At 44.1% G+C, this 25825-nt stretch overlaps 1 protein-coding gene across 2 annotated transcripts; it reads right to left on the bottom strand.

Moving 5' to 3' along the window:
- Positions 1-794: 794 nt before the first annotated feature.
- CDC25A (cell division cycle 25A) lies at positions 795-25461 on the bottom strand (the record flags this gene model as incomplete). Of its 2 annotated transcripts, XM_084247285.1 has the most annotated exons (15): positions 795-935; positions 1175-1286; positions 2367-2497; positions 3474-3572; positions 3667-3729; positions 5832-5930; positions 9688-9861; positions 13618-13692; positions 14878-15012; positions 17995-18114; positions 20630-20731; positions 21333-21369; positions 22828-22870; positions 24222-24295; positions 25292-25461. In XM_084247285.1, the coding sequence occupies 15 exons, from the start codon at positions 25459-25461 to the stop codon at positions 795-797; spliced, it is 1575 nt and encodes a 524-aa protein (XP_084103411.1). The 2 variants fall into 2 exon arrangements, with proteins under 2 accessions (XP_084103411.1, XP_084103412.1); XM_084247286.1 differs by lacking the exon at positions 17995-18114.
- Between the last annotated feature and the right edge of the window lie 364 nt (positions 25462-25825).

The following is a 25825-nucleotide window of genomic DNA, read 5'->3' as shown; positions in this document are numbered from 1 at the left end:
GGAAGTTTAGCTTATGTTCTGTAGCCAAGCCTGAGTCCAGTGCCTGCTCCCACCAGTAAGTATCTCAGTTCTTGACTTTAAATAGCAGCAGCCCCAGTACCGCAGTGCCTCCTGGGGTTGACAGAGCTCCTAATTCTCTGTCCCACAACTCACAAGTTTGCCTCTTCTTCCCCCCTCCTTTCTTTCTTTTTTTTTTTAAATTAAAAGCAGAGGTAGCCCCTGGGATGCTAAAACCCTACCTAGAATGGCAGTATTTTGACCTAAAGAAGCAGTTAAATAAGTCTCCAGGAGTTAAAAAAAAATAAAGTGATTGATGATGTTGAATAAATTAAAGATATGGGTTATCCCAAAAAGACCTTTCCTTCCCAGGCTGTCTTTGGTATTTGGCCAGCAGCATTTCTGTTTGTGTAACTTCTCTCCACTTCCACTTTCCTCCCCTCCCCTCAAGAATGAAGGCCAGTGCCCAGTAAGGCCCCAAGTGGCTCATCCAGCTGCAGGGAATGAAGAGTTTGAACATCTGGACTTGGTGCTCAGAACTGTGCTGTGGCACTATAGCCCTGGCAGAGCAGTCCTGATGCAGGAGGAGGACATCTTACAGGGGACAGAAGAGGCATGGCCAGCAAGATGGTCTGGGCTCCAATTGTGGGAGTGTGGGAAGTAGGTTTAAAGCATGGAAGCCCCAGGCCCTCTCTCCAAATGTCAGCTGGCCTCTTTGCTCAAGTTTCTTTGCAGCAAAGAGGGTGAAAAGGAGGAAGGAAGAGAGGCTTGGCTGCTGCTGCCTAGCACCGCAGCTCTCAGAGCTTCTTCAGACGACTGTACATTTCCCTTTTGCTCTTTTCCCCTGCCCAGGTCCGGCTCTTGGTACGGAACTTCTTCAAATCTTCTTTAAAGTCCTCATGGTGCATGGGCCGGTAGCTGGGGGGTTCACAGTGAGACTGGGGTACAAGTGAGGATAAGGTCAGAATCCACCTGTCTCACACTCACAATCTAGCTCCCTCCCTGTCTGGGGCTGCAAGGCTGGAAGCAGCAATCTGATCTGACTGTGATTCCTAGGGCTCTTCTTTTCGCACAGCTAAACCCCAGGCCCCAGTAGTAATAAACAGCCAAAACCACCAGACAGACCCCATATCCAACCTGGGCAAGAAGTGGACCATACTCTCCACTCACATCTTACCTGGCATTTCAGGAAGAATTCCTTGTATCCGCCCTTCAGCACATACAGCTCAGGGTAGTGGAGTTTGGGGTACTCGTTACCAAGTCGATCTCTCTCTCTCACATACCGGCACCTATAAAGAATAAGAGCCAAAGCAAAGTTAGTTCTTTCCATACAGGAACACATGAAAAGGACAACACAGTGTAAGGAGTAGTGTAGGTACTCCTTACACACATCTTCCAAACTTCATATTCATTCTTGGAAATAATCAGTGTCGAGTTTCGGGTCATGTGTGAGCTTTAGGAATAAGTTCAGACAGTGCCACCGCCAGGTAAAGCAGTCTCCTCCCCAACTTCCCTTGCTCCCAGTGAAACAAGTCTGTAGTATCTAACCTTGGCCAGCATTCTCCCTGACATCACTTAAATCTAGCCTGAGTTGACAGCCTATGACCTAGCTACTCACTATTTTCTTCATCTTGCCACATTCCCCAGCTTCCTTCTCTATCAGTGTCTCTCCCTATCTTCTTCTAGATAACTGGGCTTTTTTCCTGTGGCTTTTAAAAAGGCTTAGCTTGCTCCTGCCTCAGGGTACATACTTGCAACCTAAGTCTGGATTGAATACTCTTTTCCATATCCTCACCTGGCTGGTGGTTTCTTACTGCCCAACCCATGGAAGCTTCAAGGTAGCTTCATAAAATTGTTACTAAATAGGTAAGAATTTGAGAAAATCCATTACATGTGAATTTGTTTTTCAGTATTATCTATTTACGTGGTATGTATATAAGCTAAAAACAGAAATAGGGCCTGCCTGGTGGCGCAAGGGGTTGAGATACAACCTATGAAGCTATCTGTAGCCACTGCAGCAAGAGTTCGATCCCTGACCAGGGAGCTACCCACATGGTGCAGCAGACCTCCCATGACTCGCCCACTGTTCCCCTCAGCAATGTATTTCAGTCAATCTGCCTGTTCTGCTCCCCACTTGTTTCTGGTGAATACACTCATCCCCCACATACACCTCTGGCCTATACCCCAGTTCTTGTATGCATAAATAATAAATAAATCCTTAAAAAAAAAAACCAAAACAGAAATAACTTGTGATGGACAAAAGGATGCTCAGTATGCTATAAAGTAAGCTCCAGGTGTGAGCCATATACCACTACACCCTACAGAAGCACCGTAAGTCCAGCCCAAGCGAAGTTCTATGCAATACTCACATACGAGGGCCTCGCTCAGAAGAAAACTCGCAGTGGAACACGACGATGACACGCTTGCCATCAGTGGGTACGATGGGCTTCTTGAGTAAGAAATCTTCAACCTCTTCTTCCATGTGCAAGTTTACTGCACCCTGTGAAGCACCAGAGACTCTTGGCACTCTGCGTTTCACATCTGTCATTAATGATTCTGTGAGACTAACCTTTGAATGGGTACCTCAAGTTATCTTATGGCTCTGGTGTACTTTATGTGTGGTGTTTGTGAATTTGTAGCTTTAAAAAGCCATAAGATAGTGGCAAACACTAACATATATTTAAAGTACCCCCTTACGTATTTCAACACTATTTTACTGGTTAAAAGATTAAAATGGGGAGCCTCCCCGGTGGCGTAGCAGTTGAGCGCTGGGCTGCAAAGCTGCCCACAGTCTCCGCAGTGCCGGTTCGATCCCTGGCCACCAGACGAGGGTCCCACATGGCATGACAGACTTCTGCCGTGTCTGCTGCTCCCCGCAGCAGTGTACTTCATCTGCCTGTTCTGCTCCCTGCTCTGGCTCTGGTGAATTCTCTCACCTTCCCATGCTTCTGACTGTACCCAGTGCTTGTATAAACAAATAAATAAAATCATAAAAAAAAATAAAATTAAAATGGCACAACCACTTATTTCCTTTCTCAGAAAATATGTCTCAACATCCACCTCTGAACGGCTCAACTCAACTACATACTTCAGAAGCACCACTAATCCTGGCACAGACTGGGACGCTGCCAGAAATGGCTTTTCCTAATTAGAAGCCTGGGGCATTCAGGCATGGCGTAGAAATCAATTGGTATCACCTAGAAATGCACTTGATTTGTGAGGTGTGATCGTGTGAGGGACAACACAGGAAGCATTTACAATATGGTAGACAGCAGTACAGACATTCTTTCAATGCACCGGGAATGAAAGGACTTTTATACCGACTGTCTCCTTAAAACATTTTCATAACCACCATGTGTGCTAAGAAGCAGTCAGGTGTCACCCACCCTACCCCTTTAAAAGTCAGATGCTGTCTAGGGCTCCTTCTATGCCTCCCATGACAGTGGGACTTGCCAAAAAGCCTCAGAAATCCATACCTTGATGTGTCCCCCCTCATATTCATATGGATAGCGGCAGTCAATGATAACAAACTCTTTAATGAGGTTGGCAAACTTGCCATTCAAAACAGATGCCATCTGTGAAAAGAAAGTCAAGGAGAATCACCTTTGGCTGCTAGGAACAACTAGATTCAAATAACCACAAATGGGATGTTCCAAAAGGATGACTTACAATTTCTGGAGAGATGTATTTTAAATCCTGATGCTTTCCAGCAACTGTATGAAAGAGATAACCCTTAAACAAAAGAAAACAAAACAAAACAAAAAGAAGATATTTAGCAAACCTGAAAGCCTATAATGCAACATTTATATAGCTTGCCTGCATAGTAAGAGGCAGCTTAAAAAACAAACAAAAAACCAATGAAATATTAACTCAGTAATATATGCTAGTTACTCATCTAGGGATTTTATTAACATCTTGACATTTTCACACAAACCTATAAGGTATATAGCCAGATTTGAATACAAAAAACCTTGGAAATTTTCTTTTCCTCCTGCTTTGGTCAAAATCCTTATTTCAATTTCTTTAATTGCAACACCTAACATGTGCTAGGCTTTGGAGATGGAAAAAACTGACCCAGTTTAGCCCAAAATGATGGGCACATCAGCAATTACTCACAGAGGGCAACTATGAGTCAGAAGCTCACCCATTCATGGCCATGTGCAGGGTCATTATAACAAACACAACCAACAGCTTCATTCAAATGGAAGATTCCACACCAGCAAGGATTCACACAGGTCTTTGCTTGCTCTTCCAGCCTTCAGACTAAAGTTGTTTCCCATTAATCCATGTATGTTTCTCTATTCCTTAAAAACCTACCTGGCTGAAAGACATCCCAGACCCCCTAGATGAGACAAATCCCCTTATATTTCTCTTAGCCTGCTGCATATATTACATGACAGTTATTTCACTTGATCATGTGGCACATGTGGTTCATGTCCTCATGGTACAACAGTCTTTTAATGACCACATCTTATGGTTTTTGTGGGGAGAAACTAGATCTCATTTTAGAATCTTTTTCTAGCATACAATAATAAGTGCTTCAATAAATGTTAGCTAAATTACTGAATAAAAGAGTAAGGGTAGGGCCTCCCCTGGTGGCGCAGGCGGTTGAGCACAGCGTTATGAAGCTGTCCGCAGCCTCTGCAGGGCCAGTTCGTTCCCGGCCCGCCAGTGAGAATCCCACATGGTGAAGCAGGCCTCTCCTGTCTCGCCCGCTGCTCCCCTCAGCAGCGTATTTTGTCAGTCTGCCTGTTCTGTTCCCCACTCTGTCTCTGGTGAATACTCTCACCACTTCCCATACCTCTGTCCTGTACTCCAGCTCTTGTGTGCATAAATAAATAAATAAATAAAATTTTCAAACTGAGTGCCCTTGGGGGCACCCCAGAGTGCTATCTTAGAAAGCTTGAGGGGAGGGGCCTCCCTGGTGGTGCAAAGGGTTAAGATGCAACCCATGAAGCTATCCGTAGCCACTACAGTACGAGTTCGATCCCTGGCCAGGGAGCTACCCACATGGCACAGACAATTCCTGTCTCGCCTGCTGCCCCCCTCCACAGTGTATTTCAGTCAGCCTGCCTGTTCTGTTCCCCACACCTCTGGCCTGTACCCCAGTTCTTTTTTTTTAAAAGATTTATTTTTATTTATGCATACAAGAGCTGGGATACAGGCCAGAGGTGTGGGCAGGGGGTGCGGGGAGTGAAAGGATTCACCAGAGACAGAGTGGGGAACAGAACAGGCAGATTAATCGAAGTACACAGCTGAGGGGAGCAGTGGGCGAGCCAGGAGAGGTATGCTATGCCATCTGGGTTGCTACCTGGACAGCTGGGGATTGAACTCATGCTGCAGAGACTATGGATTGCTTCATTGTGTGGTGCTTAACCCCTTGTACCACCAGGGAGGCCCATGTACCCCAGTTCTTGTATGTATAAATAAATAAATCTTAAAAAAAAAAAAAGAGAAAGGTGGAGGGGAATTCCAGGCGACGACTCCTATGCCAACCCCACATTATAGAGTTAGAGCAGCTCCACTTGCATCTGCTTTCTTTTCTTTTCTTTTTTTTTTTTTTTAAAGATTTATTTATTTATACAAGCACTGGGTACAGTCAGAAGCGCGGGAGAGAGAGAATCCACCAGAACCAGAGGGGAGAATAGAGCAGGCAGACTGATGAAATACACTGCTGAAGGGAGCAGTGGGCGGCAGGAGAGGTCTGCGCGCCATGTGGGACCCTCACCCGGTGCCCGGGGATTGAACAGGAGCTGCAGAGGCTGCGGGCAGCTTCGCAACCCAGCGCTCAACCGCTGCGCCACAGGGGAGGCCCTGCATCTGCTTTCAATTACCTTGGAAAAGTCTCCTATAAGGTCCCTTGGGTCATTATCCAAAATGTTCTCAATGGTCCCTTTTGGGGAGGATGCCAGGGATAAAGACTGATGTAGAGCCTGTAACAAATCAAAATTGGGAGAATGAGAACAAAGTTCTGCACAGAATTTTAAAAAACATCCACTTAATGTTTGTATCAACATTGGATCTGGAACTCCCTGTCATAGTAGCAAGGAAGCTCAGGATTATATGGGCATGTCCAAAGGCCTAGTCATAGGAAGGTAAAGATTTCTTGAGCCGTAGACAAAAAGAAAACTCAACATAAAATAAGAGATTGGGGCCTCCCCAGTGGTGCAGCGTTTGAGTGCTGGGTTGCGAAGCTACCCGCAGCCTCTGCAACACCGGTTCGATCCCCGGCTGGTGGGCGGGGGTCCCACAGGGCGCACAGACTTCTTCTGCCGCCCGCTGCTCCCCTCAGCAGTGTACTTCATCATTCTGCCTGTTCTACTCTCCGCTCTGATTCTGGTGAATTCTCTCACCCTCCCGTGCTTCTGACTATACCCAGTCCTTGTATAAATAAATAAAATAAATCTTAAAAAAAAAAAAAGAGAATGGTAAATTACAACATAACTTAAATTCAAGAAATTCTGTTCATCTAAAGAACAAGATTAAGACAAAAGGCAAGCTAGAGTGAGTGGGAAAAGATACCTAATAAAAGATTTATTTTTTAAATTAAAAAAAAAAAACATTATCTGAATATGTAAAGTACACAAATAAGAGACACTATGACAGAAAAATAGGCAAAAACCCAAAACCAAACCAAACTCAACTTGCAAAAAAGGAAAACCTATCACCAAGAAACATGATTATCAAGAAATGCAAAATCAAAACAAGATAGTACACACTTACCAGACAGAGTTATAAGCCATCACCAAAGAATGTAAGGAACCGGAACTCTCACACATTGTTCTGAATAAAACCATTTTGGGAAGTGTGTGTGGTGCTGTCTACTAAACGAACACATGCCAACCAGTCCCATAACAGGTATTTATCCATAAGAAATTAAAGCGTAGGGCCTCCCAGACAGAACAGGAGTTAAAGTCTCAGTGCTATCCAGTTATCGCCATCCACTGCCTGAGTTTGATACCCAGACAGGGAGCTAACCCTCAGTGCAGCAGACCTCTCCTAACTTGTCTGCTGTTCCCCTCAGCACTGTATTTCAGTATATTTACCTGTTCCACTCCCCACCCTGTCTCTGGTGAATCCTCTCACCCCCCTGCACCTCTGGCCTACACCCCAGCTCTTGCATGCATAAATAAATCTTTAAAAAAAAAGAAATTTACTGTAGATGATAGGTGAAACAGTGATATTCTCATAATGCTTAGATTTTCCCTACAAGAGAACTTAAAAATACCAGAAAATGAAATATACAGAAATAAACAAAAAACACGAGGGTCAATATATACATAAAAGAAATGATCAGGGCCTCCTTGGTGGTGCAAGGGGTTAAGATGCAACTCATGAAGCTGTTCGTAACCTCTGCAGCACAAGTTTGATCCCCTAGCCAGCCAAGGAGCGACCCACATGGTGCAGCAGACCTCTCCTGACTCGCCTGCTGCTCCTCTCAGCAGTGTATTTCAGTCAGTCTGCCCATTCTGTTCCCCACTGTCTCTGGTGAGTCCTCTCACTCCCCACACCTCTGGCCTGTGCCCCGGCTCTTGTATGCATAAATAAATAAATCTAAAAAAAAAAATTAAAATAAAAAATACTCTGAAATTTTTTACTTATTTTATTTTATTTATTTTTTTTATTTGTCAGTGTTTCCTAATAAAAATCCCATAAAAAAAATGTTCACAGGAAAAGAAGTAAAACGATCACTATTTGCAAACAATATAGCATTATATGCAGAAGATACTAAAGACTCCATCAATAGTTATTAGAAACAGTAAACGTATACAGCAAAGTTACAAAATCAACATACAAAAATCAAACAAACAAGAAGCAGAAGAAATTAAGAAAATAATTTATAACACTTCAATTAAATACTTCAGAATCTACCTGACTAAGAAGGTAAAAGAACTATACAAGAACTACAAGACATGAGTAAAGGACTTAGATAGCAAAACAAGGAGGTGGAAGGATATCTCCTGCTCAAGGAAGGGGAGAAACTAATAATCAAAATGACTGTCTTGCCTGACATGATATACAAATTTAACACAACCCCATCAAAATACCAGCAACGTTTTCTAAGAATCCTAACAAAAAATACTGAAATTTATATGGAACCACCAAAAAAGCCACGAATGACAAAGCAACCCTAAGAAAAAGGGAGGGAAATGGAAAATATTACATTACCTGACCTCAAACTTCAAAATAAATAAATAAATAAATAAATAAATATTTACTTATGCATACAAGAATGGGGGTGTAGGCCAGAGGTGTGGGGAGAGGATTCACCAGAGACAGAGAGGGGAGAATAGGTGGATCTACTGAAATACACTGCTGAGGGGAGCAACAAAGATAGGAAAGGTCTGCTGCACCATGTGGGGTTGCTCCTGGCCGGAGGCTGGGATCTAACTAGTGCTGCAGCAGTGGCTGGCAATAGCTTGATAGTGCTGTCTTTAACCCATGAACCACCAGGGAGGCCCTAAAATCCCACTTTTATTTATTCATTTATTTTTTAAAGATTTATTTATTTATACAAGCGCTGGGTACAGTCAGAAGCGCAGGAGGGTGAGAGAAATTCACCAGAGCCAGAACAGGGAACAGAACAGGCATAAGCTTTGCTGACTCCTTTTTAGAAAAATATGGTGTACAAAACATTTGCTCAGCAATCCCACTTACTCCCCCCAAAGTGAACATGCGAAGATGATGAATACTATAGATGTGTACAGTACTAAAAGACCAGAAACAATCTAACCAATAATAAAGAGCAGATTCATAAGGTTCTCATGAAGCTATCTGAAAATATATTTGTGCACTGAGATACATGATGCTCATTATTGTTTATTAATAGACAAAGTTAAAAAATAACAGAATCACAAAACAAACCATACAACTATGAACAGTGCAATTTATTAGATTGAGCAGACTAGACAGAATTAATTATACTGAACTTGACACCCAAGAGGATATATTTTCCTTGAGTATAGGTGAAACCATTGTCAAAAAATCAAACTCATTAGGCCACAGGTAAGTACAAATAAAGAAACCCTGAGAAGCCAGTTCTCCCTAACCAAAAGATTAAGAAAAGGGTAGCCTGTGTAGCCTGTAAAGACAAAAAATTTTCAGACAGTAACAATTAACACTCTACACTTCAGCCAAACACCCAAGAAAAAAAAGTATGGTCCTAATCCATAACCTGTCAGCAAGGGGAGAGATTACACTTCCAACCAGGCCCAGCTGTAATTCAGTGCCTCAATCTCCATTCCACTAGGACGATGGAGGGGAGGTCTTGTGGGGAGCTTAAATTCCCACTCCTGCCTAGCAATGAGGCTTCCACCATCCCATGTGTGATAGGGAGTGTGTTAGGAACCTGATCTTCTACCCCACTCTCCCCACAGTATCAGAGGAGGCCTACAAAAACAGATTTACATAGACCAGTGCTTTATAATACCTAACATGTATAGGATATAATCGGAAAATCTCTTGCTCATACTAAGAAAATCTCAACTTGACATAAGAAATGACCACCTTAGAGTTGAAATAATCTGACTTTAAAGAAGCCATCATAATAAAAATGCTTCAAAAGGAATTATGAACATGGTAGGAAAAACAAAAACAGCAAGTCTCAGTAAAGAAAAAGAACCAGATTGAAACTTAAAACAGAAAAATACGCATGACTCTCCTCAAACCAAAAGAACTTGTACAACTAACCTCCTGGGGCTTCTCTGGACTAGCTGCCTCTCCAGGACTGGAACCCGCCATGCTTTTCCTCCTTTTCGTATTTCCAGGTGGGGACTCCTCTTGAGATCTTTCTGGTCTTTTCAATGTTGACCTGGTAGTGGAGCTGTATGTGGAAGGGGAATCAAACAGCTTGCATCGATTGCCCTAAAGGAGAAGAAAAATAATCTTTCCTTAAAACCTGCTCACTTAGATGGTAAAGAAAATGAACTGACCAAGGGCTTCCTGGATAATCTATGATGCACCCCAAATTATGAAACAGACACTGAACATTCATTTGATCCCAGCAACTCACAGGGACTGGCATATAGTAGTCAAGGAAACCTGCTGCTCAATGAACATGTACTAAGGGCACATTACTATGGAGATGAGGAAAACAATACATGCCCTCAAAAAGCTTACTGCCTCCCTGGTGGCATAAGAGGCTAAGCACCGCACTATGAAGCAATCCGCAACCACTGCAGCATGAGTTCAATTCCCGGCTGTCCAGGAAGCAACCCACATGGCGTGGCAGACCTCTTCTGTCTCGCCTGCTGCTCCCCTCAGCAGTGTATTTCAGTCATCTGCCTGTTCTGTTCCCCACTCTGTCTCTGGTGAATCCTCTCACTCCCCGCATCTCTGGCCTATACCCCAGCTCTTGTATGCACAAATAAATCTTTAAAAGAAAAAGCTTACTGTCTACACAGGGTCCTAAGAATCAATTAAATGTCACCTTCCAGCCGGGAACACAATTGTGGCTTGTCTCTTCCCCTGTACTTTATTGCTTTAACCTTTCTTGAACAGCTCTACAGATTTTAGTATGTTCCTAAATCCAGGAAAGATGTGAGTTAACCAGATTATACAATAAAAATGAGTAAGGTGGTTAAAAAAGAATTAAGAATATAACGTCTGAAGGGAGCAGAGGAGCCACTGTCTCTCAAAATTGTATTCAAAAGCCCTCTCTCTACCTGGTCTTTTAAGAATAATTTCCCAGAGTCTGAGGGTAGCCAATCTGACCAATACAGTCTAACTTCAGCAACTTTAACTATCACGGCCTGTTCACAACTCAGTGTACCTTGGCCTGACTTTTCCTTTAGTGCAAAACTGTCCTTTCATATCCCAGTAAACCAGTCCTTTTTAAGCTGATACTACAATTTCAGTATTGCTGTTTCTTTGCAATGTTTCTGTTTGTCCCCAGGGAATCCCCCCTATATGGCTCTCCCAGAGATTAAGAATTTTCTCCTTAGATTTCTGACATTAAATGAATGTTCAGACGGGCCTCCCCAGTGGCGCAGCGGTTGAGCGCTGGGTTGCGAAGCTGCCTGCGGCCTCTGCGGCGCCGGTTCGATCCCCAGCTGCTCCCCGGCCACCGGAGGAGGGTCCCACATGGCGCGCAGACCTCTCCTGCTGCCCGCTGCTCCCCTCAGCAGTGTACTTCGGTCCTTCTGCCTGCTCTGCTCCCTGCTCTGGCTCTGGTGAATTCTCTCACCCTCCCGCGCTTCTGACTGTACCCAGTGCTTGTATAAATAAATTAAAAAAAAAAATAAAAATGAATGTTCAGAAAAGCAAGATCAGAGATTTTTTTTTTAACCCACAAGGGCTGGGAGGGTTTTTGGAAAGAGGGTCCACAGCTTTTTGAAGGGTCTCAGAGGGAATTGTGAGCCCCTCAAGGGCAGAAACCCTAGCTCCAACAATCTCCAGCAACTGATTCTGTAGTGTTTGTAGAAGGTTAATTCCCTAGTGTGAATGGCCCACCATTATGCTAGAAGCTAAGCTATGGAATATAAATAAGAATGATCAAAAAAAAAGCAACTGAATAGTCTTCAGACTACAGGCTTCTGACTGATAAAACTTTTTCAAACTACCTGGATGCTAGAGTTAGAAACAATTCTGGTCCCTCCTAATTGACACAAATTTACTGATTAGGAAAGATGCAAATAGAAGAAATGCATCCCTCAAGGACAATTTGAAGGTAGCTGAAACCCAATCTAATACCCATATTCCCTAGGTTCTATCATTCCATTCAAACTTTGGCTGTCCTCAGCTGAAGTGGCATTTTTGAGGATCTCTACCTCTGAAGAAATTAAACAGAAAACACACATAAAAACCACCCAACAAAATCAAGGACCTACCTTAAGGCAATCTCTCAAACTGTCCTGTTGTCATTCTTATGGCTTCTTCCTCTACCTCTATCTACCACCTCAAATACCAGTAATTCTAATTTAGAAGATTCCTTCAATCCATTCCCTCCTCTCCACATGATTTAGAAAATCTCCAGCACTTTCCTGGATAGGTGCAATAGGCTTCCCCTCCAATTAACATAATCATACTCTGAGAAACCCAAGTCCCAGGGAAATCAAGTCTAAACCCCTTAGATTGGCAGATAAGTCAAAGGTCCCACAATCTTGCCTGCTCTGCTCTCCAACTTCACTGAGCTACTTGCTCTTCCCTCATATAATTTCATGAGTCAATAGACTCTGTGCCCCCTCACCCCCCACCACTATGAGTTGCCATACAACTGCACTCCCTGCTCCAACATGCCTTCTCTAGGGGATCCCTCCTGACTTGTTGACAGCATTCAGGTGGCTGCTCATCGCCTATGTTTCTTCCTAGCTCCAAAGGACATTCTGACTTTGCAGAGTCCACAATACCCACCCATTAAGCAGATGGATGTGGCCATATGCATGATTCTAACACAGTCACAGTAACCGGATAAGCTGCTACACCACTGTGTACACCTTAACTCCACTGTTAATATGCCACTGAGACATGGAAAAATAACCATTCCTCCTATCTTACTCTTCTAAGAATGAAGTTTTAAAAATGACTACCTTGTGCCCTTACTATGCATACCTGCAGCCCAGTTTAGACTGCTAAGTGATACTAATCACGATCGATTGTGAAGAACCTTGAGCTGCTACTTGTTTCATCTTCTATAATATCCCTTCCTGGACAACCACCCTTCACATATATATGTGTGGTATTCTCAAGACTTTCCATATCTTGGGGTCTCCCTGGTGGCCTACAAGTTAAGTCTCAGTGCTATCACCACTACAGCCTGAGTTCAATTCCTGGTAAGGAAGCTAACCCACATATGACTCAGCAGGCCTCTCCTGTCTTACCTGCTGCTCCCCTTAGCAGTGTATTTCAGTCAGTCCCCTTGTTCTGCTCCCCGCTCTGTCTCTGGTGAATCCTCTTACCCCCACACCTCTGGCCTACACCCTAGTTCGTATTTAAAAAAAAAAAAAGATTTTTCCATACCTTAACTCATCTTTCTGGCTCAAAACAAACAGCTATCTTACTCCTGTAGTGGTCACTCCGAGTTCTGCTAAAGTTCTTCAGTCTAAAACCAGTTGTTATTTTACTGCATTTAACAATACCAATTCTTCAAATGAAGTTTTCCATGTCAACATTTTTCAACCAGACCATAATACCTGTAACAGTTTTGAGTCTTCTCATTTGTTCTGATTGTTCTCTGAATGGGCAATATTTTCCACACTCTCCCAACTACGGAAAATAAAATGTGGTAGTCCAGTATGTTCTCTCCCTACCCATCAGAATAGGGCAGTTAGCATCTCCTGGAATGGGTTCTCAGCCTTTTTATAGTCAACACTCTCTGAGGAAGAGCTGTCTGCTACAGGGCCATTAGTTAGGTCAAGTGATATAGTAAATGGGCCTGTAGCTAAAGTCTTCATGTTACATAAGAGCATATTCTTTTTGCCAGCTACAAAGTGACCAGTCATGAAGCTGTCAATTAAAACCTAAACCAATACCACTTTTTATGTAGTTTAAGATAGAATCACAAATGAAAATATTTTGGTTTCCTGTGATGTGGGTTATAGGGTTAGTTTTTTTGTTAAGTTTAGTACACTGTCCCAAAGGTTAAACATTCAAACTCCCTCCTGACAGACTGGGACAACTTACAAGATTTATAGTTCTTCTCATGACTAGGGGAGCTGTCCAGAGACTTGCCATGCATGACGGGGTCTCTTCATCATTCTAAAGCAAGAGAAAACAGTGATTCAAAGATGGAGCACAGACTAACATTAGTTTAAATGCTTTAGGTATTAATTCTGTCTGAAGAATACAGACAGACCTGGAGAGAAAGCGTCTAATGTTCACCTTTCTTTCCCACTTCAACATTTTAAGGTCAGAGAGAATCGCAGAGGGGGTATAGCTCAGGGGTAGAGCATTTGACTGCAGAGAGAATCGCAGGTATCTGAACATAGCTTAAAGTATCTCTGGAGGGTATGTGAGGAGATTTCTCTATAGTTTTATACCACGTGGCAACTAGGTCTCCACTGCTTCATGTCTCTTACCCAAAAACATAATGCCAAGTTTCTTCAGGGCAAGTAGTTTCATATCAATGCCTTTTCTTTTGAAGCCCCCATATGATTTAACCAGGCTAGAAATTTTGTCAATAAAAATCTCACCAAAAGACTTTAAAATAGAACAAAAATAGCCAATTAAAGCCCTGGGAGGGCCTCCCTGGTGATGCAGCAGTTGAGCACTGGGTTGCAAAGCTGCCTGCAGCCTCTGCAGCACAGGTTCAATGCCCGGCCGCAGGGCAAGGGTCCCACATGGTGCCACAAACCCCTCCTGCCATGCCCGCTACTCCCCTCAGCAGAGTATTTCATCAGTTTGTCTGTTCTGCTCCCCGCTCTGGCTCTTGTGAATTCTCTCACCCTCCCGCGCTTCTGACTATACCCAGTGCTTGCATAAATAAATAAATAAATCTTAAAAAAAAAAAAAAGAAAAAAAAAAAAGATTTTAAAATAGAACAAAAATAGCCAATTAAAGCCCTGGGAGGGCCTCCCTGGTGGTGCAGCAGTTGAGCGCTGGGTTGCAAAGCTGCCCGCAGCCTCTGAAGCACAAGTTCGATCCCCGGCCTCAGGGCAAGGGTCCCACATGGCACACAGACCTCTCCTGCCACACCTCTGCTCCCCCCAGCTGTGTATTTCGTCAGTCTGCCTGCTCTGCTCCCCGCTCTGGCTCTGGTGAATTCTCTCACCCTCCCGCGCTTCTGACTGTACCCAGTGCTTGAATAAATAAATAAATCCTAAAAAAAAAATAAAATAAAAAAGCCTATTAAAAGCCCTGGGAATTACTGTTCTTCACATATTTTCTCCAGGGGAAGTTAGTGGAACGGATAGGAAGAAATACACATATACAACTACAGAGTACCTTCAGATTTTCTCCATCAAGAAGATCCATGAAGCCATCATCTTCATCAGACAAAGTGGATGTCACAGGTGACTGGGGCATAAAAAGAGGAATGAAATTCCCTGGTTCACTGCTATCTCTTTCATTTGAGGAAAACTACAAGACAGAATTCATAGCTTGTTAATAATCAGTTCGGTTTCTTTAAATGGGTCACTAATTTTTCTGTATTTGTCATAAGGAAAATTTTAACAGCTACTAAGTGAAGGAAAATGATACTCAAGAATATGAAGGATTTGATGTTCACTAATACTCCTGAGTCGAATCAAGCTTAGTAGGGTTCACAAAGTATTGCCAGAAGCAATTCACCTTCCAGTGGGATCTAGGGATACCCTTGTGAAAGACAAGGTTTGTTTTATCAGAGGATTGTAATGGGTAAGTGGGAATGAACATGAGGTATAACTGATAGTATGATAATTTGCTAAAATGAGGGATGAGAAGATTCAAATCTCTATGGTGATCACTTATTAATTTTCTAGTAGTCTAACAGAAAGAAATAAAGGGTGGTTTGCTTGTAGAAAGTCTATCCCAGTTCTTTGGACTTGAAATTTAAATGAAGCTGATCAGTTTTTAACTGAGGAACTACTTGTGCCAGACACTATGATATAATCTTTACATATATGATTCCATTTAAGCCTCACAAAATAGTTTTTTATTTAATAAATCAGGAAACAGGGGCCTCCCCGGTGGCGCAGCGGTTGAGCGCTGGGTTGCGAAGCTGCGCGCGGCCTCTGCGGCGCCGGTTCGATCCCCGGCTGCTCCCTGGCCACCGGGGGAGGGTCCCACATGGCGTGCAGACCTCTCCTGCCGCCCGCTGCTCCCCTCAGCAGTGTACTTCGGTCCTTCTGCCTGCTCTGCTCCCCGCTCTGGCTCTGGTGAATTCTCTCACCCTCCCTCCCGCACTTCTGACTGTACCCAGTGCATGTATAAACAAAACAAGCAAACAGACCAGCAAACAAATAAATAAAGCATGCCTCTAAAAAAAAAAAAAAAAAAAAAAAAAAAAAAATTTAAAAAAAAAAATAAATAAATCAGGAAACAAAAGTTTAATAGATTACCAAAATCACAGTTTACTGCTTTTTGACTCCAAAGTTCAAGCTTTTCTCCCCAACATTCACTCCCTACGAGAAAAACATTCCTAGAGTACAAATGGGGCACCTCAGAAGGCAGTCTGTGGAAAACCTCATTATAAAGTGAATATATATTTACTATAGAAAATTTAGAAAACACACCCATAAATCTACCATCTAGAGATAAACTTCACTATTTCAGGCACTAGCTTTGCTTCACAACATAAAACAAATTCTGTGGCATCTCTGATCTTGAACATCTACGCATACCTAAGCAAACAAGCAGTTTTTCAGTCAACAGAGTCTAGGTAACTATAATAGTGCTAAGAATTACACTCTTATAATACCAATTTTTGTGACCTCAGTTCTGGGACCTCCTGCCCCCCAGGTATAGATGTGACACAGAAAATTCACACAAATCTCCAACAGAACCTAATTTTTTCTCCTTGATTCTTCTTATAAGAAGACACTATGAGGAAAGATAGGTGGTGTTTAGAAACTAAAGCAAGGATACAAAAGAAATACCCCCAGACATGATAAAAAGTCTAACAGGTACAATTAGCACTGGCTTTCAGTATGCATCCTCAGCATTAACAATTAGGGGTAGCCAAGAGATAAGAGCACTTGGTGCACTGGTCTTCACTTGCAAGACTAAAAATCCTGGTTTCCTATTTATCTGTCCTTTGGCAAATTACCCAACCTCCCTGATCAAATTTTTTTTTAAATTCATTTTATTTATTTATGCATACAAGAACTGGGTTTAGGCCAAGGGTGTGGGGAGTGAGAGGATTCACCAGAGACCGAGTTGGGAGCAGAACAGGCGGATCCAGGTGGAGCTAATGAAATACGTTGCTGAAGGGAGCCGCAGGTGAGACAGGAGAGGTCTGCTGCGCCATGTGGGTTGGCTCCCTGGCCGGGGATTGAACTCATGCCACAGTGGTTGGTGATAGCTTGACAGCACTAAGATTAACCCCTGTGACACCAGGGAGGCCCTGATCACTCTTTTTCAATCAGTAAAACTGGGAAAAATCCAGTTACTTCATGTGTGCAAATGCTAGACGGAGCAGCAGCAATACAGCTGGACCTGAACCTCAGATCACAAGTCAGACTGAAAGGTGGTATTTTCAGATTCCCAGGAAAACCTGGGAATCAAATGTGGTCATTTTGCTGAAGTTGGGCATCTCCAGTCTTTACAAATAAAACTGTGAGGTCACCAGTAGGAAACTCTGGCGTAATGACAATCTGCCTGACAAATAAAATGCCATGGGCTCCAAATACTGTCAAGTAACCTATAGGCAGTAGGTTCACAGGAACTTATAATAGCTCTCAATAAACCACCTTTGGAAGTAGTCAAGTGCTCTCACCAAACAAAGCATTCTGGGAAGTATCTCTAGCAATCAGGATACATGATAAAAGTTTTAAGGAACATACATACATTTAAAAGAATGACCAGGCAGCACTCCGTCTGTCCCCCTGTGACTATGCAGTGCTTCTTTTCACCAACTCTCTCCTGCAGGGCAGCAGTTTCCTTCCTGCCTGTCACCTGTACCATGCAGGGACTTCTCTTCACTGACCTCCCTCAGCGGAGGCCACTGTTCTCAAGGCCGCCAGCCTGCAACCATGCAGGCCTCTCTTAGCAAACCTGTTCCCTCGGGGCAGCTCTTCCTGCCCACTTGTGTCTATTCAAGTGTCTTTTACTCTCCTATCCCCTTTCTAATAAACCTGCTCTTTAAATTAAATAAATAAAAGAACAACCAGATTATTTCCCCAGAAAGGACAAGGTCAAGTTATTCCTTAAGTCCAGTATTTCAAACACACCATATCTTACTCTGCTTCCGCTAGTTTACTCTCCAGACACAGCAAAAAACACCAAAAATATAATAGCCTAACTTTCAAAGACAAAGTCAAAGCAAAGATAGTAAAAGTTATTGTGTCTTCTACTCCAAGTTAGTTAAGTGTGCTTTAATTCTCTTCCCATCAGGAAGTCCCCTATGAAAGCCAGAGCACATACCATCCGAGCTGGGGCAGAGTTCTGCCTCTGTGTGAGGAGATCTTTACCCTCTTCAAGTCCATGAGAGTGCAGGCAGCCACGAGACGCAGGTCTTATTGGCTTCTTAAACTCAAAGGCTTCCTGCAAGACAGTATGGTTGAGATATCTTCCACTGTCTATAAAAAGCAGCTCCAGGGCCTCCCCTGGTGGTGCAGTGGTTGAGCACTGGGCTGCGAAGCTGCCTGCAGCCTCTGCAGCGCCAGTTCGATCCCCAGCCACCGGCAAGAGTCTCTCACATGGCGCGACAGACCTCTCCTGCCTAGCCCGCTGCTCCCCTCAGCAGTGTATTTCTTCATCAGTCTGCCTGTTCTGTTCCCCACTCTGGCTCTGGTGAATTCTCTCACCCTCCCGTGCTTCTGACTGTACCCAGTGCTTGTATAAATAAATAAATCTTTAAAAAAAAAAAAAAGCAGCTCCAGGGCCTGGACTATATATAGGTCAGGTGAGACAGGCAAGGGTGCTGGCACTGAGCCCCTTTATACCTGCCTCCAACTAAGGGTTTACCTATCTATGATCTAATTCCAACACTGGATCTCGGTAACTAAGAATTCTAAAGACTTGGTCAACAGCTAACTTCTCAAGGAAGTTTCCTAATAAACACATGATTATCTACTAAGAATACAAAATGCTGAGCTATAGGCTAAATCTACAGCTTTTTAAAATCTAAAGCAAAGTCATTTCAATTGCCTATGAATGGGAATAAACCTATTCATTCTAGATTTATATATTTGAGGGATCTGTATCTCCACCTTCTTCCTACCAATGGATGTAAGTTTTCCCACTAAAAATCATTACATTCCCTGCTAAAATCAGTAAGAAAACAAACAAAACAACTACTGCATTACTCAACAACATGAATGAATCTTTCACGGTAAGTTAAAGAAGTGAAAAAAGCCAAAGTGATATAGAACATAGTACATGATTTCATCTACTTAAAGTTTAAAAAAACATCCTCCCTGGTAGCGCAAGGCGTTAAGTGCAGCACTGTGAAGCTATCCGCAGCCTCTGTAGCACTAGTTCCTCTCCTGAGTTCAAATCCCTGGCTGGCCAGGGAGCTACCCACATGGCGCAGCAGACCTCTCCTGTCTCACCTGCTGTTCCCCACTGTCTCTGGTGAAACTTCTCACCCCACACCTCTGGCTTGTACCCCACTTCTTGTATGCATAAATAAATAAATCTTTAAAAATAAATAAAGTTTAAGAAAACACTCATAATATCCCCTACCCCAAAATATCCACCCAAGAATCTGTCATTAAATGCCTGAAGCAGTAACAGGTCATATCATAGAATATCGGTATACCAACACAATATTAAACACTTTCTGTGCATTAACTCATTTAACTATCAACCACAACCTAATTATTCCCATTTTACAGTTGGGACATTAGGCCTTAAGTGATGTCCCTAAGATTATTATAAGGCTAGATAGGACTTTAGTACAAAAGCTCTTCTAAACCTATAATCTAGACCAAAGTCCAAGTAAGCAATTCTGGGAGAAGCCAAGTTTGAGGGGGGCTGAGGAAGAAACTAGGTATTCAGACAGTGTTAGCCTGTTTACTAGAAAGTACTACACAGAGGTAAAGCAGTATTACAAGTGCTCAAGGCTGGAGCTCATTTCCGTATTATTTCTCAGAAAATCTTGCAAACTGTCAAAGGAATCATCAATTGGGAGGCAAGTTTTAAAATAAGTCTGTAACATTATAAAGATTATGACCTGTGGCATTTTAGCAGGAATGGAAAGTGGTGGGAAATAAATATGGGAATATGGTGAGACATTAGGCTGGAAAAGTTGAGCTAATTCATAGAATGATATTGGAGGCCAATCCTGTGCAGGGCAGCCAGTCAGGTGTGAGAAAAAGCCTCACTGGGGTGTTTTTTTGGACTTTTGGATAGACCACAGCTTACCCCGTAAGTTACCATTTAAGTGATGATACCAGTTATAGATATTCCCTGGCACTTGTTGGCCCTATTCTTTTTTTAAAGATTTATTTTTTTAAATTTATGCATACAAGACCTGGGTATAGTCCAGAGGTGGGAGTGGGAGAGGATTCACCAGAGATAGAGTGGGGAGCAGCAGGCAAGACAGATCCTAGCCAGGGGTTGAACTCATGCCACAGTAGCTGGCAATAGCTTGATAGTGCTGAGACTTAACCCCTGTGCCACCAGGGAGGCCCTGGCCCTATTCTTTCAGATACTGCCAAGAAGTTTTTTCCTGAGCTTACAACTCATCCCAGGGGTAATGCAAAGAAGCAAGGAAAGCTAGGGCAGACCCTAAACAGATAAATTATTCATAGATATAATTACTCCTAAGAGCTATCATCTGAACAATTCCCACACGCCAGGAGCCATTTAAAAAGCCCTATCTATCTATCTATACACATATCTATATATATACATATACAATATAATCTTATTGTAATCCACAACACCACAAGGTACTACTACTTCTATCTTACAAAGAAATGACTCCAAAGACCATGCATGATTTTAGTGAAGATTTAGTCTCCCAGAAAGCAATCCAGTCACTTATTTATAAGCCACCTACACTGGTGAGTTTTACCTCTGCCCTAGGTTAATATATTGATGCCGCACTCACATTTTCCTTGTTCTCATCTTGGTCAATCAGTTGAAAGACATCATGGTCAAGAGAATCAGAATGGCTCCTCTTCAGAGCTGGGCTACACCCCAAGAGCTTCTGCTATCGAAATGAAAAAAGGAATTAGGTACATAAATGACTATTTCATGGAAATAGTTCTCAAAAGAAAAGGAGAGCAAAGGAAGGCCTAGCTCCTCATACGGAAGTAGGTAAGCAGTAAATGTGACCAGACCTCCACTTGTCAGAACATAGGATACAACTTTCCCACTACATGGCTTTATACTTAACCTCACAGGGTCTAAAGCCCTCTCACAGTAGGGATTCAGTATGACAAATCATGCCCAAAGTAACATCCAATACTTACTGGTTTGATAAAACTCTGGTATTTAGAGATGGAAAGAAAAGCTCTCAAGAAACAGTCATTATTGAAGTTGCTCTAGTGTTTATGAGGCTAAGGTAAAATAGTCTTCACTATCCAAATTAAGGTTGACCATCAAGATCACAATGGTACTTAAGGGGTCAGATAAAGATATTAGTTCAAAATAAACAAGGGAGGGCCTCCCCTAGTGGCACAGTGGTTGAGTGCTAGGTTGCAAGGCTGCCCCCAGCCTCTGCAGCGCCAGTTCAATCCCTGGCCACCGGTGAGGGTCCCACAAAAACAAAAACAAAAACAAAAACAAAATAAACAAGGGAACTAACTTACAGGTAGGAAATTTATTCTTCTCATGGGATTTTCAAGGCTGCAATGAAATCAGAAGGTAAATGAGAATAAATCAAGTAAAGAGATATTCATATTAGCTGATGCATAGTGTCTGCCCGATGGTTTGGGTAACAGAACAATCACATAATCCCATTTTAGGTTTTAGATAACACAGAACAGATTTCTTGAAGTTGTCTTGTTCTTACAAGCACCCATAACACTTGGGCTTCTGAAAAAAAGCAAGCCCAGGGCCTCCCTGGTGGTACAAGGGGTTAAGTTTGAGCACTATCAAGCTATCCCCAGTTACTGCGGCCTGAGTTTGATCCACAGCCAGGGAGCTAACACACATGGTGCAGCAGACCTCTCCTGTCTCGCCCACTGCTCCCCTCAGCAGTGTATTTCAGTAGATCCAGCTGTTCTGCTCCCCACTCTGTCTATGGTGAATCCTCAACCCCTGCACCTCTGGCCTACACCCCAGGTCTTGTATGCATAAATAAAAATAATCTTAAAAAAAAAAAAAATTTTAAGAGAAGTTCTTTTCTTAAACAAACATTTAAAAGTAACATACAGGGCCTCCCCAGTGGCGCAGCGGTTGAGAGCTGGATTGCGAAGCTGCCCGCAGTCTCCACAGCGCTGGTTTGATCCCCGCGGCTGCTCCCCGGCCACCAGAGGAGGGTCCTACATGGCGCGCAGACCTCTCCTGCCCCCCGCTGCTCCCCTCAGCAGTGTATTTCGGTCCTTCTGCCTTCTCTGCTTCCCGCTCTGGCTCTGGTGAATTCTCTCACCCTCCCACGCTTCTGACTGTACCCAGTGCTTGTATAAATAAATAAATAAATAAATCTTTATAAATAAATAAATAAATAAGTAAATACAAGTAACATACAGGGCTTCCCCAGTGGCGCAGCAGTTGAGTGCTGGGTTGCAAAGCTGCCTGCAGCCTCTGTAGTGCTGGTTCAATCCCTGGCCGCCTAACCTCTGATCCCACGCAGACCTCTCCTGCAGCGCCCGCTGCTCCCCTCAGCAGTGTACCTTGGTCCTTCTGCCTGTTCTGCTCCCCGCTCTGGCTCTGCTGAATTCTCTTACCCTCCCGCACTTCTGAGTGTACCCAGTGCTTGTATAAATAAATAAATCTGGGGCCTCCCTGGTGGCGCAGCGGTTGAGCGCTGGGTTGCGAAGCTGCCCGCAGCCTCTGCAGCGCCGGTTCAATCCCCGGCTGCTCCCCGGCCACCAGAGGAGGGTCCCACATGGCGCGCAGACCTCTCCTGCCGCCCGCTGCTCCCCTCAGCAGTGTACTTCAGTCCTTCTGCCTGCTCTGCTCCCCGCTCTGGCTCTGGTGAATTCTCTCACCCTCCCGCACTTCTGACTGTACCCAGTGCATGTATAAACAAAACAAACAAACAAACCAGCAAAACAAATAAATAAAGCATGCCTCTATAAAAAAAAAAATCATTTAAATAAATAAATCTTAAAAAAAAAAAAAAAGGTAACAAATACATACTTTTCTTTACTGTCCAAAGGTCCGGGAGAATCCAGACAAAAGCCTGTGGGAAATTAAAAAAAAAAAAAAAAGAAAAAGAAAAAGAAAAACTCAAGAAAAAATACACAATAAATGCATAAATAAGGGGCCTCCCAGGTGGTGTAAGGGATTAAGACACAGTACTATGAAGCAATCTGCAGCCACTGCAGCATGAGTTCAATTCCCCTGCCAGGTTGGTGACTCACATGGCGCAGCAGACCTCTCCTGACTTGCCCGCTGCTCCCCCTCAGCAGTGTACTTCAGTCAATCTGCCTATTCTGTTCCCCACTCTGTCTCTGGTGAATCTTCCCACCCCTCACACCTCTGGCCTGTACCCCAATGCTTGTATACATAAATGAATAAATCTTTTTAAAAAAATGCATAAATAAGGGCCTCCCCGGTGGTGCAGCAGTTGAGCGCTGAGTTGCAAAGCTGCCCGTGGCCTCTGTGGCGCCGGTTTGATCCCCAGCTGCTCCCCGGCCACCAGAGGAGGGTCCCACATGGCGCGCAGACCTCTCCTGCCACCCGCTGCTTCCCTCAGCAGTGTACTTCGGTCCTTCTGCCTGCTCTGCTCCCCGCTCTGGCTCTGGTGAATTCTCTCACCCTCCCGCGCTTCTGACTGTACCCAGTGCATGTATAAACAAAACAAACAATAAATAAAACATGCCTCTATATAAAAAAAATGCATAAATAAAACTATTAGTACTACTTCTTTTATGCAAGTCAACGGAGCCTCAAGAGTTGGACCTTTGCCAGAAGTGAAGTCAAGTCTATTTTGTGACCAAAAACTTCATATTTGTATATATCTTAGTATCTTCATAGTATACCTATTATTATACATTCTTACTTGCCTCTTTATCACAAATGAGAACCCTATCCCTAATTCTTAAGCATACATTTTAAGACTTGCTCTTGTAGTTCCCTATATTAGACTTCTGTACCCCAAACACTCTTATCTTTGCAAATAAGATGTCCCGGTAGACATCTAGAGAAACCCTACTGTAATGTGAATTTATGAATCAGAATAAAACATACTGAAACACTGCTTCCAAAGCATGTTCACTGAAATCATTTCATTATCCTGCCAACAATTTGACCAGCATCTTAACCAACAAGATTTTCGAATGCCACTTAAAGATGATGTGTGGTTCATTTTACTTTACTACAGATACATATCACCTCCTTGCTTCCTTTCTTTACAAACTACCACAGTGGCTCCTTTGTGCTGGTCTCAAGGGTGTTTGTCACTTCCCTGAGTTCTGTCACAACTACTCACCAAGCTAAATTCCTAGGTGAAAGCACATGTTTTAGCAAATTCCAAGTATTGTTCTTCCCACAAAGCAAACAATGATAAATCTTTAAGATTAAAAGAATACCTGAATCTGTTGACTCAGAGGAGCCCATTCTCTGCAAACTGCTGTTTCTTGCCTTCGGTGGCTGTTCACACTCACTGAAAATGAGAGAAACAGTTTTCTATGTATTTCAAAAATACAGTTAAAAGGCTACATACAGGAGACAGGCCATGAGGCTAATAAGTAGCCAGGCTGCCAGCAACCATCATTACTTCTAGGCCATACCACAGATTCCATTTTGCCACCCAGGACACTCAGTATTTGGGCACAAAAGGAAAAGAGAAAGGACTGGAGGGCCTGGTTCATACTGTAGAATAGAATGATGGTGATAAAAGTTGGGAGTATTTCCTGCAATGAGCATGTTATCTAGGTACTGTGTTAGGAGCAGGGATGAAAGATGAATATAAGTTCCAGCATTTCAGAGAAGTTGGAAGACAAGTACTTACTTAAAAATTGGGATATCCACGATTGAAAAGAAAGAGGCATCACCAGACACACTGTGAGATGCATGTTTTAACAAGAAAAAGTCCAGGGCTCTTTCCAGTTATGGAGAAGTTTAGTAAAAAAAAAAAAAAAAAGGCTTGGCCTTAGAAAGCATCTAGGTAGACATCAGGAATATGCACGGGGCGAGGGATTGAGGATTATGCACAAACACCAGGAAATAAAATGCCACGTCCCTTTGTTGAGAAGGAACAAAGCTCACAGGAAACTATGATCCAGCGAGGTGCTCCAGCAAAGGGTGAGCCTCCGCTCCCCAACCCCCCAACCCCGAGAGTGGATTTCAAGGAGTTTCCTGGGATAGGGACAGGAGTACAGAGCAATCCGAAAAGGGTGGCGAAGTTGGGGGACCGGGGCCTTTCCCACTCCGCTACCAGGCCTGTCTCGGGCACTAAGAGCGGCCCTGGAGGGTCCGAACGGCCTCTCCCGCCCAACATTCCGCCTGGGGGGAGGGTGCACATGGCGGGCCCCAGACCAGCGGCAGACCAGGGCCTATAGGTCTCACCCTTCTCCCTGTCGGCTTCCCGGCCTGATCTCCCCGCGAGCCGTCTGGAAGGCCAGAGGCCTAAAGCACCGTTCATCCGTACCCCCCGTACCTGCCCAGCCCCTGCAGCTGGTCCATGGTGACCGTCAGATTGGTGACAGGAGACAGACCCCCGGCGGCAGGTGCGCCAAACAGCGCCTTCACGACCGGCTGCGGCGCGGGAGGGGGGCTGCAGGCGAAGAGCAGGCGGCGGCGGTGCGGGGGCTCCGGGCCCAGCTCCATGGCGGCGCCGGGCTTCCTGGGCTCCTGCTCCCTCTTCCTCCGCCTCCGCCGCGCCCGCCCCGCCCCGCTGGCACCGGCCTCGGCCGCGCGCCCAGTCGCGGGCGCCCGCGGGTCAAACACAAACACGACCCCGAGGTTCACGGGCGCGGCTGCCGCGGGCAAGCGGCGCGGACGGGTGGGTGTCCGGCCCCGGCAGGCGCCAGCCACATGCACGGGTGCTTCCCCTTCACCCCGCGCGGCCCGCGGGCGGGCGGGCGCCGGCAACCTGAAGATTAAATCCAAACAAACGCAGCGGGTCGACAAGGGAGAGCGGCGGGAGCCGCGAGGCAACGGCCTGGGCTGCCGCACTCCTGGCTTTTCTCTC

The sequence above is a fragment of the Talpa europaea genome (assembly GCF_964194135.1).
Source record: "Talpa europaea genome assembly, chromosome: 11".
Lineage (NCBI taxonomy): Eukaryota > Metazoa > Chordata > Mammalia > Eulipotyphla > Talpidae > Talpa > Talpa europaea.
The sequence above is the reverse complement of the archived record's forward strand: the minus strand, read 5'-3'. Positions and strand labels throughout refer to the sequence as shown.